The sequence below is a fragment of the Misgurnus anguillicaudatus genome, chromosome 11, assembly GCF_027580225.2.
Source record: "Misgurnus anguillicaudatus chromosome 11, ASM2758022v2, whole genome shotgun sequence".
NCBI lineage: Eukaryota > Metazoa > Chordata > Actinopteri > Cypriniformes > Cobitidae > Misgurnus > Misgurnus anguillicaudatus.
In genome coordinates, this window is record NC_073347.2 from 18944823 (window position 1) to 18960885 (window position 16063).

At 36.7% G+C, this 16063-nt stretch overlaps 1 protein-coding gene across 1 annotated transcript; it reads right to left on the reverse strand.

The window, feature by feature from the left end:
* Positions 1–347: 347 nt before the first annotated feature.
* On the reverse strand, positions 348–15526 carry hkdc1 (hexokinase domain containing 1). The gene is made up of 18 exons (XM_055169392.2): positions 15279–15526; positions 14227–14389; positions 12913–13061; positions 12547–12666; positions 12286–12381; positions 12092–12191; positions 11720–11903; positions 11422–11577; positions 10051–10284; positions 9657–9961; positions 8836–8984; positions 5180–5299; positions 4844–4939; positions 4651–4750; positions 4345–4528; positions 1158–1313; positions 774–1007; positions 348–688 (listed from the first exon to the last, which is right to left on the reverse strand). Exons 1-18 carry the CDS (start codon positions 15339–15341, stop codon positions 538–540), a joined length of 2760 nt encoding a protein of 919 aa, XP_055025367.2. The 5' UTR covers positions 15342–15526; the 3' UTR covers positions 348–537.
* Positions 15527–16063: the final 537 nt, after the last annotated feature.

Consider the following 16063-nt stretch of genomic DNA (forward strand, 5'->3'; position numbering starts at 1 on the left):
CAACATACTTGATATACTCATGGTAAATTCTCAACTAAAACAGAATTTTTATTAAACTAATGTAGGTTTATAATTCAAAGCCAGCTATGTTTGATTCGAAGATCCATGTCAAATTCAAAATTGAAATACTAAATACAGTCATGACATTCCTGTGCGCACGGCCACCGCCCCCTGGTTTGGCCTCTGTGCACCATTCATTCTGACTGCTCATGCAAAACTGCTCACTGAGTCTGAACAAAAGGAAAGTGAATGACAGAAAGGCCTTCAAAGAGACTGTGAAATACAGTGAGTGTAGATACCAAGACAACTGGTTGATGCTCATACATAATGAACGTGAGACCGAAACATTTTGTAGCGATGCAAACTTTATTGCACTAATCATCCCATTTTAAAATAATAAAATACTACAAAAAATAATAAAATGAACACTATATGCCAAGATCCATAAGGGCAGTTATTTTTATGTACACAGAATTAAAATAATACGTAAAACAGCATAAGGCATCTTATACAAGAACATGCTTCTGTGAACAGCGTTTAGCGAACATCTTGCTTATCTCCATTGTGTTGCCTTGCAACTGCTGTGATCAGAGCCGCCCCTTTTCCACTGCCATCCTCTGATAAGATAAAATCCACCTTACACTTAGGAGCGAGCTGTCTGACAGTGTCCTTCAAGATTGTGGAGAAGCTATAATAAGAAGGGAAAAGTCAAGTTTAGGGTTTGAGTGTGACCATTAAATGGTAAAATTATACAATCTGGTATCTTTACTCACTGTGGATGTAACTTGTAAAGTGTACCATCCACTCCTACAGTTATTTCAAGATGATCCAGCCCACGATCTTCTCTGATTTTGTCCACAACGGCTGCCATGCCTGCTCCACAGAGCTGAGCTGCCCGACGTGAAACAGCTCCACACACTTCTTTGACAATAATACTGTCATCACACGTGCTGTCCAAACCCAGATGCTGGAGTACACTCCTCACTTGCAGCAGTGCCAAGCGGTCACTATGTGAATGAGATGAGCTTTGTCAATAAACAATTTCTGACAAAGTTTCTACTTTGTGTTATTTTCCGCACAAATAATATCTACGGTAAGATTTGTAAATGTGCATGGTTACTGTCATTAAATTTGGACAAAAATGCTACAGATGTTACCTCTCAATCTGTGAGAGAAACTTGGTCTCAAAGATGCCTTTGGTCTTTAATCTCTCTGTGATGCGACCTCGAAACAGAAGACCTTGTCTTGTAAGGTCAATAAGGATCTGCCTCACAATCTCTCCCAGATACATCCCACTGGTCATTTTCTCAAACCTGCAAGCAAGAATTTTAAACATTTGGCTTTACAGGTTATACATTGGATTCATTGGACGCACATGCGTAGTTGTCGTGGCTACGCTTGGCCCGAAGTTAACTTACGGTCTTTGTATGGGTCTGGCTAGTGGCTAAACTGACCTCTAGAAAAAGTACCAGTGAGACAGTGAGCAATGATCACCGCTGTGTAAAGAGAGATTTGGCAGCTGATCTGTAGTTAACATCGTACACATTAATTTTACACAGTAACGTTAGCTCAGTGTAGTTCTTAGCGATGATTTAAACGATAATGGTAATGTACTTGTTATTTATTTAGCTTGTTATCAAAAAATAATCTACTCTTTGGTATTAATTCTTTACAGAAGTTAAAGATGCCATTGATACAATGTTAAATTGTTTTATGATATCTACATAGAAGGAATGTGACTTTATTAAGTGCAAACATTATACAGAAACGTTTTTACATGTCCATTTACAAACCTAGAATTTTCCCTAGAATGAAATTATCCATTATTACCTTATTTGGAAGGGTCATGAATAATAAATGTTGCCCTCTGCTCTGATTGGTTGTTTCACAGAGAGGATCATGAGGCTCAAGTCAGTAGCTCACATTAAGTAAACAGACCCTATATGTTTGATGTGTATCAGAAGAAGATACCGATTTTAAGGAACAACAAATTGTTCTGAGATTGGACATGCACGCAAGTTTACTTGTGTTTTTACAGTATGGACCTGCAAAACGTCAAGAGTAGAACTTCAAACTAAACACTAGCATACAGCATTAACTAGCATATAGCGCCAACTCAGCAGTCACAACTTTGTTTTTAGCATTGTAACAACATTGTAATTAATGTGTAATTAATCGTATTTAATATTGGGGCGTACATCACCGTCCGTGTAATGTTGAGTTTTTATTGGTTTCATGCATGCACAAGGTTTACATAAGGAATAAACAATCATGTTTGAGACAAATGATAAGTCATTACCGTGTACAGAACTCTTATTATTCATCCATGCCTAGTAGAGATGCACCGAATATTCGGCCACCGAAAATTTTCGGCCGAAAATGGGCCAAAAGAGCATTTTCGGTTTTCGGCTGAAAGACTCTTTTCACCGAAACAATACGGCCGAAATGTTGTGATGAAGCAAACGGAAACCGCGACCTGCACATGCTTGTTTGAAGCAACATGTCTGTGGTGTGGACGTATTTCTGTGTCTCAATTCGTTCCCTAGCTCCCGAGGTTGTGAAACAGTACGGATCATGGATCGGCTTGCATGCGATTCGCAGATTAATACGCAAATTTAAGTATGTAAAGTTTATCATTTGCACGTATTTCAAAGGTTTGCAAGTGTTAACATTCAAGTGATTTTAAACAATTTAATCACAAAAAGGCGCTAAAGTGAGCAGCTTTCTGTACGCACAGACAGACATGCGGTTGAATGTGTCCGGTCCAACTCCAGTCAGACGTGATCATGCCTTCAAAAGGTCAGAACTCTTGATGTGTAAACTGTAGAGAGTGTTGCGCTACTGTATATTAAACTGTAGTCCATTAAAATACATTACGTATCGTATTTATGTGGAGCGAGTGTTTATGCTTTGTTGTTTGGAATTCGCCCTCCGTCTGTAAGTGCATGTGCGTGTTTAAGTGCACACAAAAGTGCATACACGGGAGAGACGCGTTCAAAAAGCAAGCGAACATAACATCTTTCTGTTCTTGATAGGCACATTCAAACAAAATGATATCCACAGTATTCTTTTTCTAATAGAAACATTTGTTTATGTCTTAAGTGTATAAATATATTACAGTCAGAAACCAGTCTGTGCTTATTTGGTCTTAAAGAGACAGTAACCTCAATTAACCTACTTAAGTCTGTGTCATTGATGTTAATCAGACAACCCAAGACATATATATATAATTTTTTTTAGAGCTACAGAGGTGATTTTAAGCATATTTAATTTTTTACAATAAAGACAGTGTTATGATTCATTTAATTCGATTTCTGTACCTAATGCTAATTTCAGACCTTACTTAATGTGCAACTTTGTTCTTTTTTATAAATGTTGTAATTTCTTTATTTATTATTAGATTTTTCCCACCCCTTTTTTGCTGATCCGAAAAATAATTCAATTCGTGCCTCAAAAACTGTAATGTGATCCGAACCGTGGGTTTTGTGATCCGTCAAACCCCTAGTAAAGTTAGCACACAGTCATGGCCATAAATGCAACGGTACTAATAATTGGCATAATTTCCTTCTGTGTTTCAGTTTTCGAACTTGGTTTCCTCTTTTTTGATTTTTGGTTTCGGCCAAGAATTTTCAATTCGGAGCATCCCTAAAACGTGAAAATGTGCATCCCTAAATACAGTTTTAGATTGTATGGCACCTTTAAGTTCAGGCCACAAAAGCCGTTTGTTTATGTTGTTCCTGCTAAAACCGTCTACATATTTTTGTATGAAGAGATTAGAAGCAAAACGCCACCTTCGACAAAAATGAGATAATGATTTTAACCGAATGCTTTTGACATGTATTACACGTTCATGAAATACTTTGCTTCAAATCTGCTTAATCCTGGCCTCGGGCCATTCAGAAAAAACTAAGGAGTCTGATAAAAAATGCTCATTACAAAAAAAAACATGTCAGATGCACTTAGAGGGTTTTGCATCTGGGCTCCTCATATATTAAATAAACATATTTATTTAAATAAAACATACAACACAAATCCTTTCCAAAATGTATATAAAAAAAAATTAAACAACTAAATAAAAAAACTATTAAAATATTCACAAAACACTGTTGTACATTGCTGTTTGCATGGATAAACAGGTTGCAAACACTGTCCCAATACTGTGACGAGATCTTTGTACAATACTGCCTCCATGTGTGCAAAAAGTTAATGCAGCACAAGATACAATCTAAGCATGCATTTCATTTGTATGGCACTTGTATAGCTAAGTCATGAAAACCACTAGAAAATACCAGAAAACAGTAATTTAAGAAACACGTTTTACAAATAAAGGTATGTTTAATTTACCTTTGTTTTCCCACATTCAGTGATCCTTCATCCACCTCTCTGTCGTATCTGGTTCGGATGTCTTCAATATTATCGTTCTCCCCGAAACCCCCCCATTCTGTGTTTATACACATCTGTCCCTCATCACCATCCAAAAACTCAATGTTCTTCATCTCTTCCATGTAACATACGTTGCTGCCCGTTCCTGCAGAGTTAGATCATACAGTCTGTGTAAACCTTATTTCACGTATTTGTTTAGAATCAACAGTGAGGCTGTCGGTCAGCATAAAGCATAATAGCTGAATATATTATTGACTAAAAACATACCAGCAATAAGACCAATCTGGCATTTGGGGTCCTCATATGCACATGTCATCATTGTGCCAACTGTGTCATTCACTAGAGCAACAATATCTAGGTCAAATTCCTAAAAGACAAAAAATGAACTGATATCACACTATGAACGTTTAGTGGTTAACTTCATTACTGTGAAAATACTTGATGTTTGTTTTCCCCTCACATTTCGTCTTTTGATGGCCTCTCTCAGCATATCCACAACATCAGTCCCCTCACAGTCTGTTGCTTTAAAGCCTTTTGTCCAGCTCACTAAAGATCCCTGAACAAGTAGATCATACAAGAGACAGTAACTATGTGTGCTTTGGATATTTTTATTTATTACATTATTTATTATTTGTATTTACCTACTATATATTTTTTTGTTTTTATTAAAGTATAGTTCACCCCCAATTTTTTTTTGCATAGAAATACAAAAGAAGTAACCAATGAACACTTGTATTTTCATTTTTGAAATTCTTAGGATTCCAACAATATCCAATACAGTAACTAATGTTTTTACCTTATCAATACCCGATTGACTGCATGGGAAAGAGAAGGTGAAGCCAAGAGGTAAGCGGGTGTTCTTCATACCCATGTAGTCCAGGAAATCAGAGATACACTGAACAATGTGGTCAAACAGCTGTAAGAAAAAATTGTTAAAGGGTGGGTTAAGGGGTATTTCATGCATTCTGACTTGTTAACACAGTTAAAGAGTTAGATTCCTCATGCTAAACAAAGGAAAAGTGTCAAAAAAGCAGTTGAGTATACTGACTCCACATCATTCCTACAAGTTTCTGAAAGTTTTTTCGAATTGTTACATATCATGGACCCCTTATTCCTTTTATGGGCATTTCCCCTGTAAAAGCACACCCACACGTCAATCAGAGTGAGAGTGAAAACGCTCCTCATTAGCATTTTTCCTTCGAATGGAAGTTACAAGCATCACTGCACTTTGTTATATATCAAGAATCAACAATGGCCCAACGAAAGAAGTGTGTTTTTGGAAGTAAGGAGAAGTAATCCTTGTTCAACTTTTTTAAGCAACGCTGTCTTAAGACAGCAGTAAATGCAATTTGTTTTTCTCTGGACAGCAAGGTAATTGCGAATGGGTTTATGTTTGTAATTACCTGCATTTCGAAGACGATTACTTTACAAACAAGGCCCAGTTTGAGGCCTGATTTGCCAAACGTTTACAATTGAATGATGGAGCAGTCCCAAACGTTAAAGGAACAGTATGTTAGAAATTTATATCAATTCATTATAAAATGGCCTTGATTAAATAATTTTCATTTCAAATACTTATCCGGCCAGGATATTGTCATTTAAAAAGTGGAGTTGCAGCCCTCAACTGATGTTTATGTTGCCATGTTGTGTATTGGCCACCAGTTGTGTGATTGCAGTACCAGTTTTAGCCACCAGTTTTGTGATTGCAGTACCAGTTTTGACCACAATCCTACATACTGTTCCTTTAAAATACCTCGTTCTAAACCACAGGCACTGAATAAATAAAAGTCTAATCTAAAGTGTTTGTTTGCTATCGGTGCATAACCCTGGTAAAAAAATAGTATACTAAATATATTTAATTTTGACATTCAGTATACTTGTGGCCATACTAATGACCGGTATACTTAAAGTGTGCTATTGATTAGTTTACTTAAAGAGTGCTGTTTTGGAACAACTAATTTTGTACTTAAAGGGACACCATGAAACTTTTTGGCCACTAGGGGGTGCTAGACGTGTATTTTTCACGCCTAGCGCCCCTAGAGGCCACAAGCGCCGCAGCACTGTCGCAAAGGAAATTAACTGGCCAACCTTAAAACTAAACTAAAAACTTAACATTTAAAACGCTAAACGATCAACATTTTGAGACAACAGGGAGAAACGCAGTCATGTTACAACTTTCTGATGAGGAACTCGTCGTGGCAGAAGCCATTTCTCAATCCGAAGGTTGCAGCCTCCGAATGTCGTATTTCTAAGCTGTATACGTCATCAAGACGTCTTATTTCACAATATTAACAATTATAAAGTTGACTATTGTACTTAGTTAATCGTAAATTGTTGCAGTATGCTTATGACTTGCGAATGTAATGCTCAGTTTACCTTAATAAACGAGGCTTGATGACGTATGCAGCCTGCATATTTGACCTCCGGAGGCTGCAGCCTTCCAATTGACAAACGACCTTGCCTTTTTCCAAACAAATATTGTTGCATCGTCTCTCTCTCCCTCGCCACCAGGATTTTCCCGCAATGGCGCTCGTTTTTTCTCTCTTTTGTGTGAAAATTGTCGCTCCAAATCCAAGTAAACCGATGTGATCCAAGCAGACCTAAAGTCTGCCGCTTTGTAATACGTCACGCGAGTGACAGCGGAACGCAGCAAATGAGGAAGAGAGAAGAGAAAAACGCTCGGATCTGATTGGTGAATGAGTAGGGTTTGGTTTTACACTGTGAGCAAGTTTGACTGCTGTAGCATCCTGGATTGTAATGTAAATAAATACCATAGACACAGTAAAAGAAAGGTAAATACGTGAACACAGCATCTGAATACAGCGAACGATAAGCAAGATAATCGCCGTCATTTATAAAGAAGATCGCATTTATGTATGAATCAAGATCGTGAGTTTTTATAAAAAATTGCCTTAAAGGGGAATCGAACCCGGGTTATAGGTCCGTGACACTAAAACTGTGCTACGGAGCCACATGCTGTAAGTTGCTCTCTACACTCGTTAAGTAGCCTCCATCAGAATTCACGTTAAAAACAAATTGTGTGGAGGAAGTGACGTATGCCGTAAAGCAGTCGAATTTTGTAGTTTTTTTTTTTGGTGCTCTGGTTACTACCAGAAACCCTAAGTTTTAAAATACGAGTAAAAGTGATACAGACCCCGTCAGGCTATGGTAGACATGTCATTCAACCTATTTAAAGTCGATGTACTACCACAAGGGTCTTGAAAATTTATTATGAAGGTTGAAAAATTACATGGTGTCACTTTAATATATTTTAGTTGTAATTTAATTATAATAAAGTACAACATTAAGTGTATTTGGTGTACTTTTGTGTGCTAAAGTGGAACAACTTCAAGTGTACTTAATACAATTTAAGCACATAACTGTAGTTGTGCAAAATGCAGACTTGATAAGTGAATTTAGAATGTGTTTTATTTATGTTGAAAGTACATTACAAATGTATACATGTATAATATAAAATGTTACTATACATACTGCCCTCTCGTAATTTTAAGTATGCGTTATTTCTCCATAAAGATAATATACATTTGTACACCACATATACTTTCAAAATTTACTTAAAATATACTGTTTCTAAAGGATACTACATAATTTATTTTAGAAATATGTTAACTTTAAAGTATACTTTTTAAAGTATACTTTAAAGAATTCTTTTAGAAAAATACTAAATTATAATTATTTTGAAGTATGTTAAAAGTTTAATTGTAAGCAAATATGTTGTAAGCATACTTTCAATATATTTAAAGATGGTACTTCTTTCTATGTATATTTGCACTAAATACAATAAAGCATATTCATTTTTCACCAGGGAAGTGCATGTAATGTAACCAACTACTATAGTGCTGTATTCATAACTCTTTATCTACTACCACCATACGCTTCCAAGAGTTAGGCCTTTTCCGGAAAAAAACAGAAAGGCTGTCCTGTCTTTTATAAGTCAGACAACACATAAGACTATGGACATATAAAGGTTTAAATATATACTCTATGGGGCAGTTTCACTGACAGGGATTAGACTTGTCCTAGACTAAAATAAATGTAAGATCTATCCGATCTAAAAACATCTTGCACTGACATTTCTTAAAATACATCAGATCCCTTTGTTTTGCCTAAAATTGCATAGAAGTATTGTTTTCATTAAGGCATGTTTGTTAAACCTAGTTATATTTATGAATTAAACTAAGGCCTAGTCCTGGCTTAAGCTGGTCCCTGTCCGGGAAACCACCCCTTTAAGTACCCAAGAATGAGATTGGCAGAAACATTGTGCTATGTGATCTTTAAAAAAATGTATATCATCTTTACATTTTCAGAACGTTGTACTGATGAATTTCTATCATGAGCACAGATCCTAAAATGATGTGACATGAACACATTTGCTTACTGTATATTTAAAGTGCATTTCTGTAATACTTTAAATGAAAGCTAGAGTTTCACCTCCTCTCCGGTGCCTTGCATGATTTCCAGTGGGATGGCATAAATCTTGTTGTACATCCGGACAGAATTACGTATGCCAGTACGTAACTTAACCACCAACACACGGAAGTTGGTTCCTCCGAGATCCAGGGCAAGGAACTTTCCTCTCTCTGGAAGGAACAACATTTACTGTCAAACAATGTATAGCTCAGCCAATAAAATCAAAACGACTATAATGTATCTTTATGTTATTTTGTGCATATCCATCAAATAAGAAACTAAATTAATTAAATAAAGACCTAAATAAAAAGCTAAGAACTTAGAGCAGAGAACCATGAACGGGATTTTAGAAAGTAGGACATTTTTTTGGATCAACAACATCATTGTTGGTCATAGGGCAACTTTCTATCAACCAATCAGATTGTAGGATTCTAGGTTTTAGAGTGGGTTAGGGGCTTATTTCCACTGTTAAAAAAGGTCAAAATATGTATCCCAGCTATCACTAAGGCAGTTACCTTTTAAAAAGTCTTAATATGTACCATTAGGTACAGATAAGTATACATTTGGCACTAATATGCACTTTTGAACTCTTTAGGTCCAAAGCTGTATTTTTTGAAAGGGTACCGCCCCAGTGACAGCTGGGGTACATATTTTGACCAATTTATTTTTCTGACAGTGTACCGTTCTTATCAACATATTATTTCTCTCCAATTTTAAGGGGTACGTTATGGTCAGAGTGATTTGAGTTTAAGTTAGTATGATGATGGTCCATTTCTTGCTTGGCAAAATCATGGTGTGACATTTCCTACCATGAAGGTTCCTCTTAAGTCAGCGTGCCTCACCTGTCCCATCTGGAGTCCTGTAAACAAATGTCGGGAGCATTTTGACAGAAGCTGTGGAGTGCGTCTCTTTCTTTAAACCTCGCTCCAACTCAATGTGCATCTTCTCCTTGATTTCCTGGAGCTGCGTGAAGTCTAACGCAAAAGTCGCCAGGGTGTCATCGACCTTCTGACGCTGTGCAGCTAACCGCTGTGCCACTGCAGTTACCATGGCAGCACCTTTTGCGCTGCCACTTTCGGATAGTACAAAGCGCACGTGACAATCAGATACTAGATATCTGACCACTTTATGAAGTCTCTTGGAGTACCTGGGCAATTCAGATACAGCTATTGAAATATTATGGACGATAAATTATTTATCACGTAAAATGTTTGACTCTGAAATAGAAAAGCATACTGTGGATGTGTTCTGTAGAGCGTTCCATCGACTCCTACAGTGGTCCTGAGGGTCTTCAGCTTCTTGTTTTCTCTGATCCGTGTGAGAATGGCAGCCAAGGCGGCGGCAACCAAATTAGCCGATCTGAAGGAAACAATGGTGCAGACGTGCTGGACGGCGATGCAGTCATCTTCTGATGGATTAAGTCCCAGTTGTGTTAAGATGTCCCTGGTGTTTTCCAAACCACTTTTATACCTAGAAACATCTACCGGTTAGAATAAACAAGTAACTGATGTATTTCAATTAAACAAAGCAAAAACTGCTGAAAAGGTAACCTGGCTGGCAAGTATGTGTTGTGTTTTGGATATTAGTGTGCTAAGGTTTCCACTAGGCTTTCTTAATTGTGTTTTTCAGTAAAACTTGGCCTACAAGCATCACAAAAAAGATCAGGGGTCTCATTTATAAAGCGTGCGTATGCAGAAAACGGGGACGGAAATGTGCGTACACAAGTATTTTTTGCCGTTTGCAATTTTTGGCTTTTGTGCATACGTAGACTTTTAGTAAGGATGCCCTGATCCATTAGCTAAACCAGCACCTGACCAGAACTATCCATTAACAAAAATTTATGTTGGTCTAAGCTGATTTACTCAAAAGGAAGCCAGTAAATGTGATTAATTATACTGTTACCCAGTTACCCATTTCTAACACTGTTAGGGTGCAATCGTGGCCTGATGGTTAGAAAGTCAGACTTGTAACCCAAAGAATGCCGGTATGAGTCTTATGGCCCACAGGTTGGTGCCGTTGAGCAAAACATGTTTCCCACAATTTCTCCCCGGGTGCTGCAGTGATACAGCCACACTGCTCTGGGCGTGTGTGTGCACGACTTGCAGTGCATGTGTTTACTACTCACTTGGTTAAAGGTGCAGTGTGTAATTTTTAGAAGGATCTCTTGACAGAAATGTAAAATAATATACAAAACTATATTATCAGGGGTGTAACAAGACCTTTCATAATGAACCGTTATGTTTTTATTACCTTAGAATGATACATTTTTATCTACATACACAGAGGGTCCCCTTACATGGAAGTCGCCATTTTGTGCCGCCATGTTTTTTACAGAAGCTCTTAAATGGACAAACTTTTTTCTAAGTTATCCTTAACAGTGATATGTTTGTCCTGTGGCGGCTACCGTAGCTTCTCTTTGAATTTCGAAAGCGAAGGGTGAGCTGTAAACTGAGTTGTTGGTTGCAATTTGCAACCTCACCACTAGATGCCACTAAAATTTACACACTGCAGCTTTAAATGCAGTGGTCAGATTTCAAGAATGGGTTACAGTACTTGACAATCACGTCACTTCATATTTATTAATATATTAGGCAGTATTTTTCTTACTGTTCAATTAAGCAGATATAGCTGGTCTGAAATTTCCCCTTGGTTCGGAGATCATCCGTGACCTGGCCATTAAAGAGCAAACCCTTCTTGGCCATCTTCAGCAGGATCAGTCTCACAAGCTCTCCCATATACATTCCACTGATCATCTTTTCAAAACTGGAATCAACACAACCAGGCAGAGATAATGCATTAATATCTCAGTCTGATGATGCTTTTCACAAAGCCAAAAATAAACTTTTTATTAGCAATAATAAGTTATACGTGCACACATCAAATGACTTAAATAATAAGAACTTACAGCTGTTTTCCTGGATTAACTGAGGCAGCATCAATTTCACGGTCAAAATCTGTGATGAAGTCATCAAGCACCCCATCATCTCCAAATGCTCCCCATTCAGTGTTGATACACATTCTGCCTTCATCTCCCTCCACCATGTCAATGTGTCTCATCTCCTCCATGTAACACGCATTAGTGCCGGTACCTGATATAAGGCAGATTGTGTTAAAATCTTGAATATTCCTCAAGAAACAGCTACCCTGCCTTCTTTATGTTTTATGGCTTGTATCCTTTATACTGTCAAAGACCTTTTTTTTTTCAGAGGCAATATTGTTTTTGTGTAATTACATAACATTATCAAATCTATTAAGAGAGAATTGGTTGGGATCCTACCTATAATAACTCCCACTTCACAGTTATGGTCATCATATCCACAGGTCATCATGGTCCCAACTGTGTCATTGACTATAGCTAGGATATCCACATCAACACCCTTCACACACATAGAAAAAACAATTTAATAGCAAATATAGCTTTCTGCATTCTGATTTGTTTAGTGTAAAAGATAAGAAAAACTAAATTCATACCCCAACTTCCTTCATTGCATCTCTTAATGACTGCACCACATTTGCACCTTGAACACCTCTGGCCTTGAAATTCTTTGACCATGACAGTAAGACAGCCTGTGCCAAAACAAACAACCCAAAAAAGTCAATGAAGAGATTACGGTAAGTGTTTGAAATATTCACTCATTTTCTCACTGGTATATTGACATTATGTCAACAATGTCTAGAAAAGTTTTTTTAAGCAAATTATATGACTGCAAGAGCATGAGCATTGTACTGTACCTCATTTATTTTAGATTGGGCACAAGGGAAAGAAAAAGTCAAGCCGAGAGGTTTTCTCTTCTGCTTATTGTCGTGCTTCTGTAGAAAAGCTTTCAAAGATTCTGCCACATGCTCAAAAAGCTGGAAAATAAAAAAAAATTATTAATACAATACTTAGCATAAATATATATTTTTAATTCTAGATTATTCATTACATTATCGCTTGTAAAATAAAAAAAATAAAAACCAATTATCAATTATTATTTTTAAAGTGGTTCTCAACTTTTGTTGTGATCCTAAAATTTTTGTTGTAATATGTTTTATACCTTTTTTAACCACTTTTATGATTTCTATATTTTCAAACAAGGTTTGTAAAGCAGTGATCACCTCTGAACCTTTTCCATTCATGATCTCTTCAGGAATCGGATACGTTTCACTCTCCATCTGAACGTTTCTCTTCCCATTATCTGAAACCTTCACCTGTAGTACTTTGAATTTTGAGCCTCCCAGATCCAGTGCTAGGAATTCTCCCCGTTCTGCAGGAATACCATAACCACTTGGTAAATAATCGCTTGATGTGACATTCAAGGTTATTTCTTACACTTAAAGGGGACAGAGAATGAAAAACCATTTTTACCTTGTCTTTGTTGAATAATGGTAGTCTACCCACATTCACAAACATACAAAAAGTGCTAAACATGCTAAACATCTCAGTCTCATAGAAATTCCTCTTTTAGAAATGTCAGCCAGAAAACAGCCCAATCTGAAAAACTGATGCTTATGACATCACAGGCATCTAACTGCCCCTCCACAAGTATAAATAATTGGCTACATTTTTTGAGTGGCAGCAAAGTCAGCCAATCACTAATGAGATTGCAAGTTAAGCCAGTAGGGGGAGCCAAATAGGTGCAAAACCAGTTGTTTGAAATCCCCCACCCTAATAGAGCTATCTGATAGAGGTTTTTAGGAAGCTTCTAAGGCATTACAGGCCCAAACAAAATGTTTTTTGTCTACATGTCACATCACAGAACAAGGATAAATACTCCGTTCAACCATTCTATGTCACCTTTAAAGTTGGATTTACTTAAAGAGCACCTATTTCATTCCTAAAAAACATTATTATATTTGGTATAATTCAATCTGTTTGCGAGGTTTATGTTTAAAAAACATTATTTTCCACATATCGCAGATTTTTGTAGCACGGATTTGAAAAGCTCCGTGTCCCTGATTGGCCAGCTAATCTGTACATCTGAATACCTCTGACATCAGCCGGAAACGTCATGCTCCTTACCATTTTTGAAAGATTCGGTTGCTAACAGGACTTAACTTACAGGCTGTGAGTCCGAAGGGATGGAAGGGAGGAATTATGATAATGTTGGTCCACATCACCAATCCCAGGAAGTACATTTTTGCCTTCAATCCGTGTGTTTGTTGTAGTCCAAGGAAAGAGATTCATGTTGGAGACAATAACTCGCGTCATCGTTTACTTTGGGGTTTGTACCTTTTGCATATTGTTAACATGTACTAATACACACATTAAAGGAAATGTAAAAACGTGAATCGGACAATAGGTGCTCTTTAAATGACTTCATTTTTTTCTATTAAAATTGCTTCACTTTAAGTGAAAAATGCAAGTTGAAAATGTTTGAGGTGTTTTTTTAACAAATGGGTCTTGTAAATAGCTGTGTTATTTTAATGTACCAGAGCCATCAGGAGTTGAATACACGTGAGTTGGGAGCATCTTCACTGAGGCAGCAGCATTGCTTTCACTTGATAGTCCTTTCTCCATCTCCAGACGAAACCGAGCTGATATATCTACCAGCTGATCATTAGACAGGCGCATTGCATACAGATATCTGTCCACCTGTTGAGAAACAGATATTTGAATCACTTTGGCATATATGAGTGCATTTATAAGGCTGCATTTTATGCAACATAATGATAAACAGTATTTTAAGTGCATTTAAAAGATCTCAGAGGAAAAATGACCTAGATAAAGAGTATGTGACGCAGTATGACAGAGTGAAAGATAAAAATAGGCGTGTTACCAGAGATAAAATTTATACTGTTGTAAAGTATTACACACTATCATTCTGGACACATTTGACTTGATTCAAATTTTTAAAATCTTTTAAAGTAAAGATGTACGCATAATACATACATAAACATGAGGTAAAAATCACTGTACGTATTTTGCCTAAAAATAAAAAAGGGGCGACAGTGAACTTGTGAAAAGAAATCAATCTCATAAATGTAGATGAAGAGGTCAAGGTCCCATCCTCACTGTAGTTATCTTTCCACAGAATGGCCTGTGAGAGAAGAGTTAATGATTTCACAGGCCACATTGCAATCACATTCATCATGAACAGACAAAATCTAAGAATACACAGATAGGGCACAAACTCTTACTCAACATTACACAAACATCACAGACACAAATGAATAACTGATCTGTGTAGGCATAACTGCTAGATTACAAATGCAACCTCATAGCCATCACAGCTTTCAGTACCTGTAACATGAACCAATAGGAATCTTGTGGGTGCAAATAAAAAATGTTTTTAGGTTAAAATTATTTGTGACCCTGCCTGTTATTTTTTTTACACTAAATCATCTTAAGTAATGTAAAGAACATTCTATGAAAATGTAACATTAATATCTTTTACCAATATTAAAATCGATTTAAATCTAACTGATGCTCCAGATCTGGATTTCACTTAAAGGATCACATTAATGATGAAGAGTTACTTTACCTTCTTAATCTGATCCTCCTGGAGCTTTGTGAAATAAAATGACAACAAATGCACCGCAAACATCTTGACTTCCTGAAGCAGATGGTGTCCTTGTATTATAAAACTTTTAAAGTATCATCAAAATTAAACAAAGCACCTTTGTGCCTAAATCTAACTCTCTTGTACACCAAGAGGCTTCTCACTTGTGTGTGGAGGACAGTTTTCCTCAAAGGTTTTATTCCATACACAAGCATATGCTTCTCCCTCCCCTTTCTTGGCTAAATCATTAATGGTCTTGCTCCAGCCTCTCAAATCTCTCCTAGCAATGTGTTTGACTTTACTCCACACAGCACTTTCCTTTGAGACCTGCCCAGTGAACAGCACCTAGAAAAAACAACCAAGAGTTAAACAATAGATCAAACAGAATCCTTTCTATTCTGTTTAAGTTAAATAGGTAAACATCCTTAAATATGTAAACATTTGAAGGTAAAAGAGATACAGTGAGCAAAACATGAGGTTAAATGTAGAACAGACATGTTGGACTCTTATCTTTATTCAGAACTATGATCAATGACTATGATAAAATCATGATCTGCTTTCTATGTAAATGCATGGCAGTAAATATATAAATGTGTTAATGTGCAAAAAGTTTGGTTTAACTAAACCAAAGAAAATGGTTACAAAAGTAGTAGTGTGCATAGATTAAGGTATTTAGCTAATGTAGTTACTATAGTAACAGACAAGGATTAAATGGGGCTTTTAGCAAACACAGAGAGCAAGGTCTACCAAATATTTTTCACAGTTTA

Bases quoted from the DNA above. Each gene is read 5' to 3' on its own strand.
- hkdc1 (XM_055169392.2), bottom strand. From the start codon at position 15,341: ATGTTTGCGGTGCATTTGTTGTCATTTTATTTCACAAAGCTCCAGGAG. The intron at 8,985-9,656 runs GTGAGGCACGCT...TGTTCCTTCCAG, and splicing joins CAGGACTCCAGATGGGACAG to AGAGAGGAAAGTTCCTTGCC. The intron at 689-773 runs GTGAGTAAAGAT...TTCTTATTATAG, and splicing joins CTTTACAAGTTACATCCACA to CTTCTCCACAATCTTGAAGG.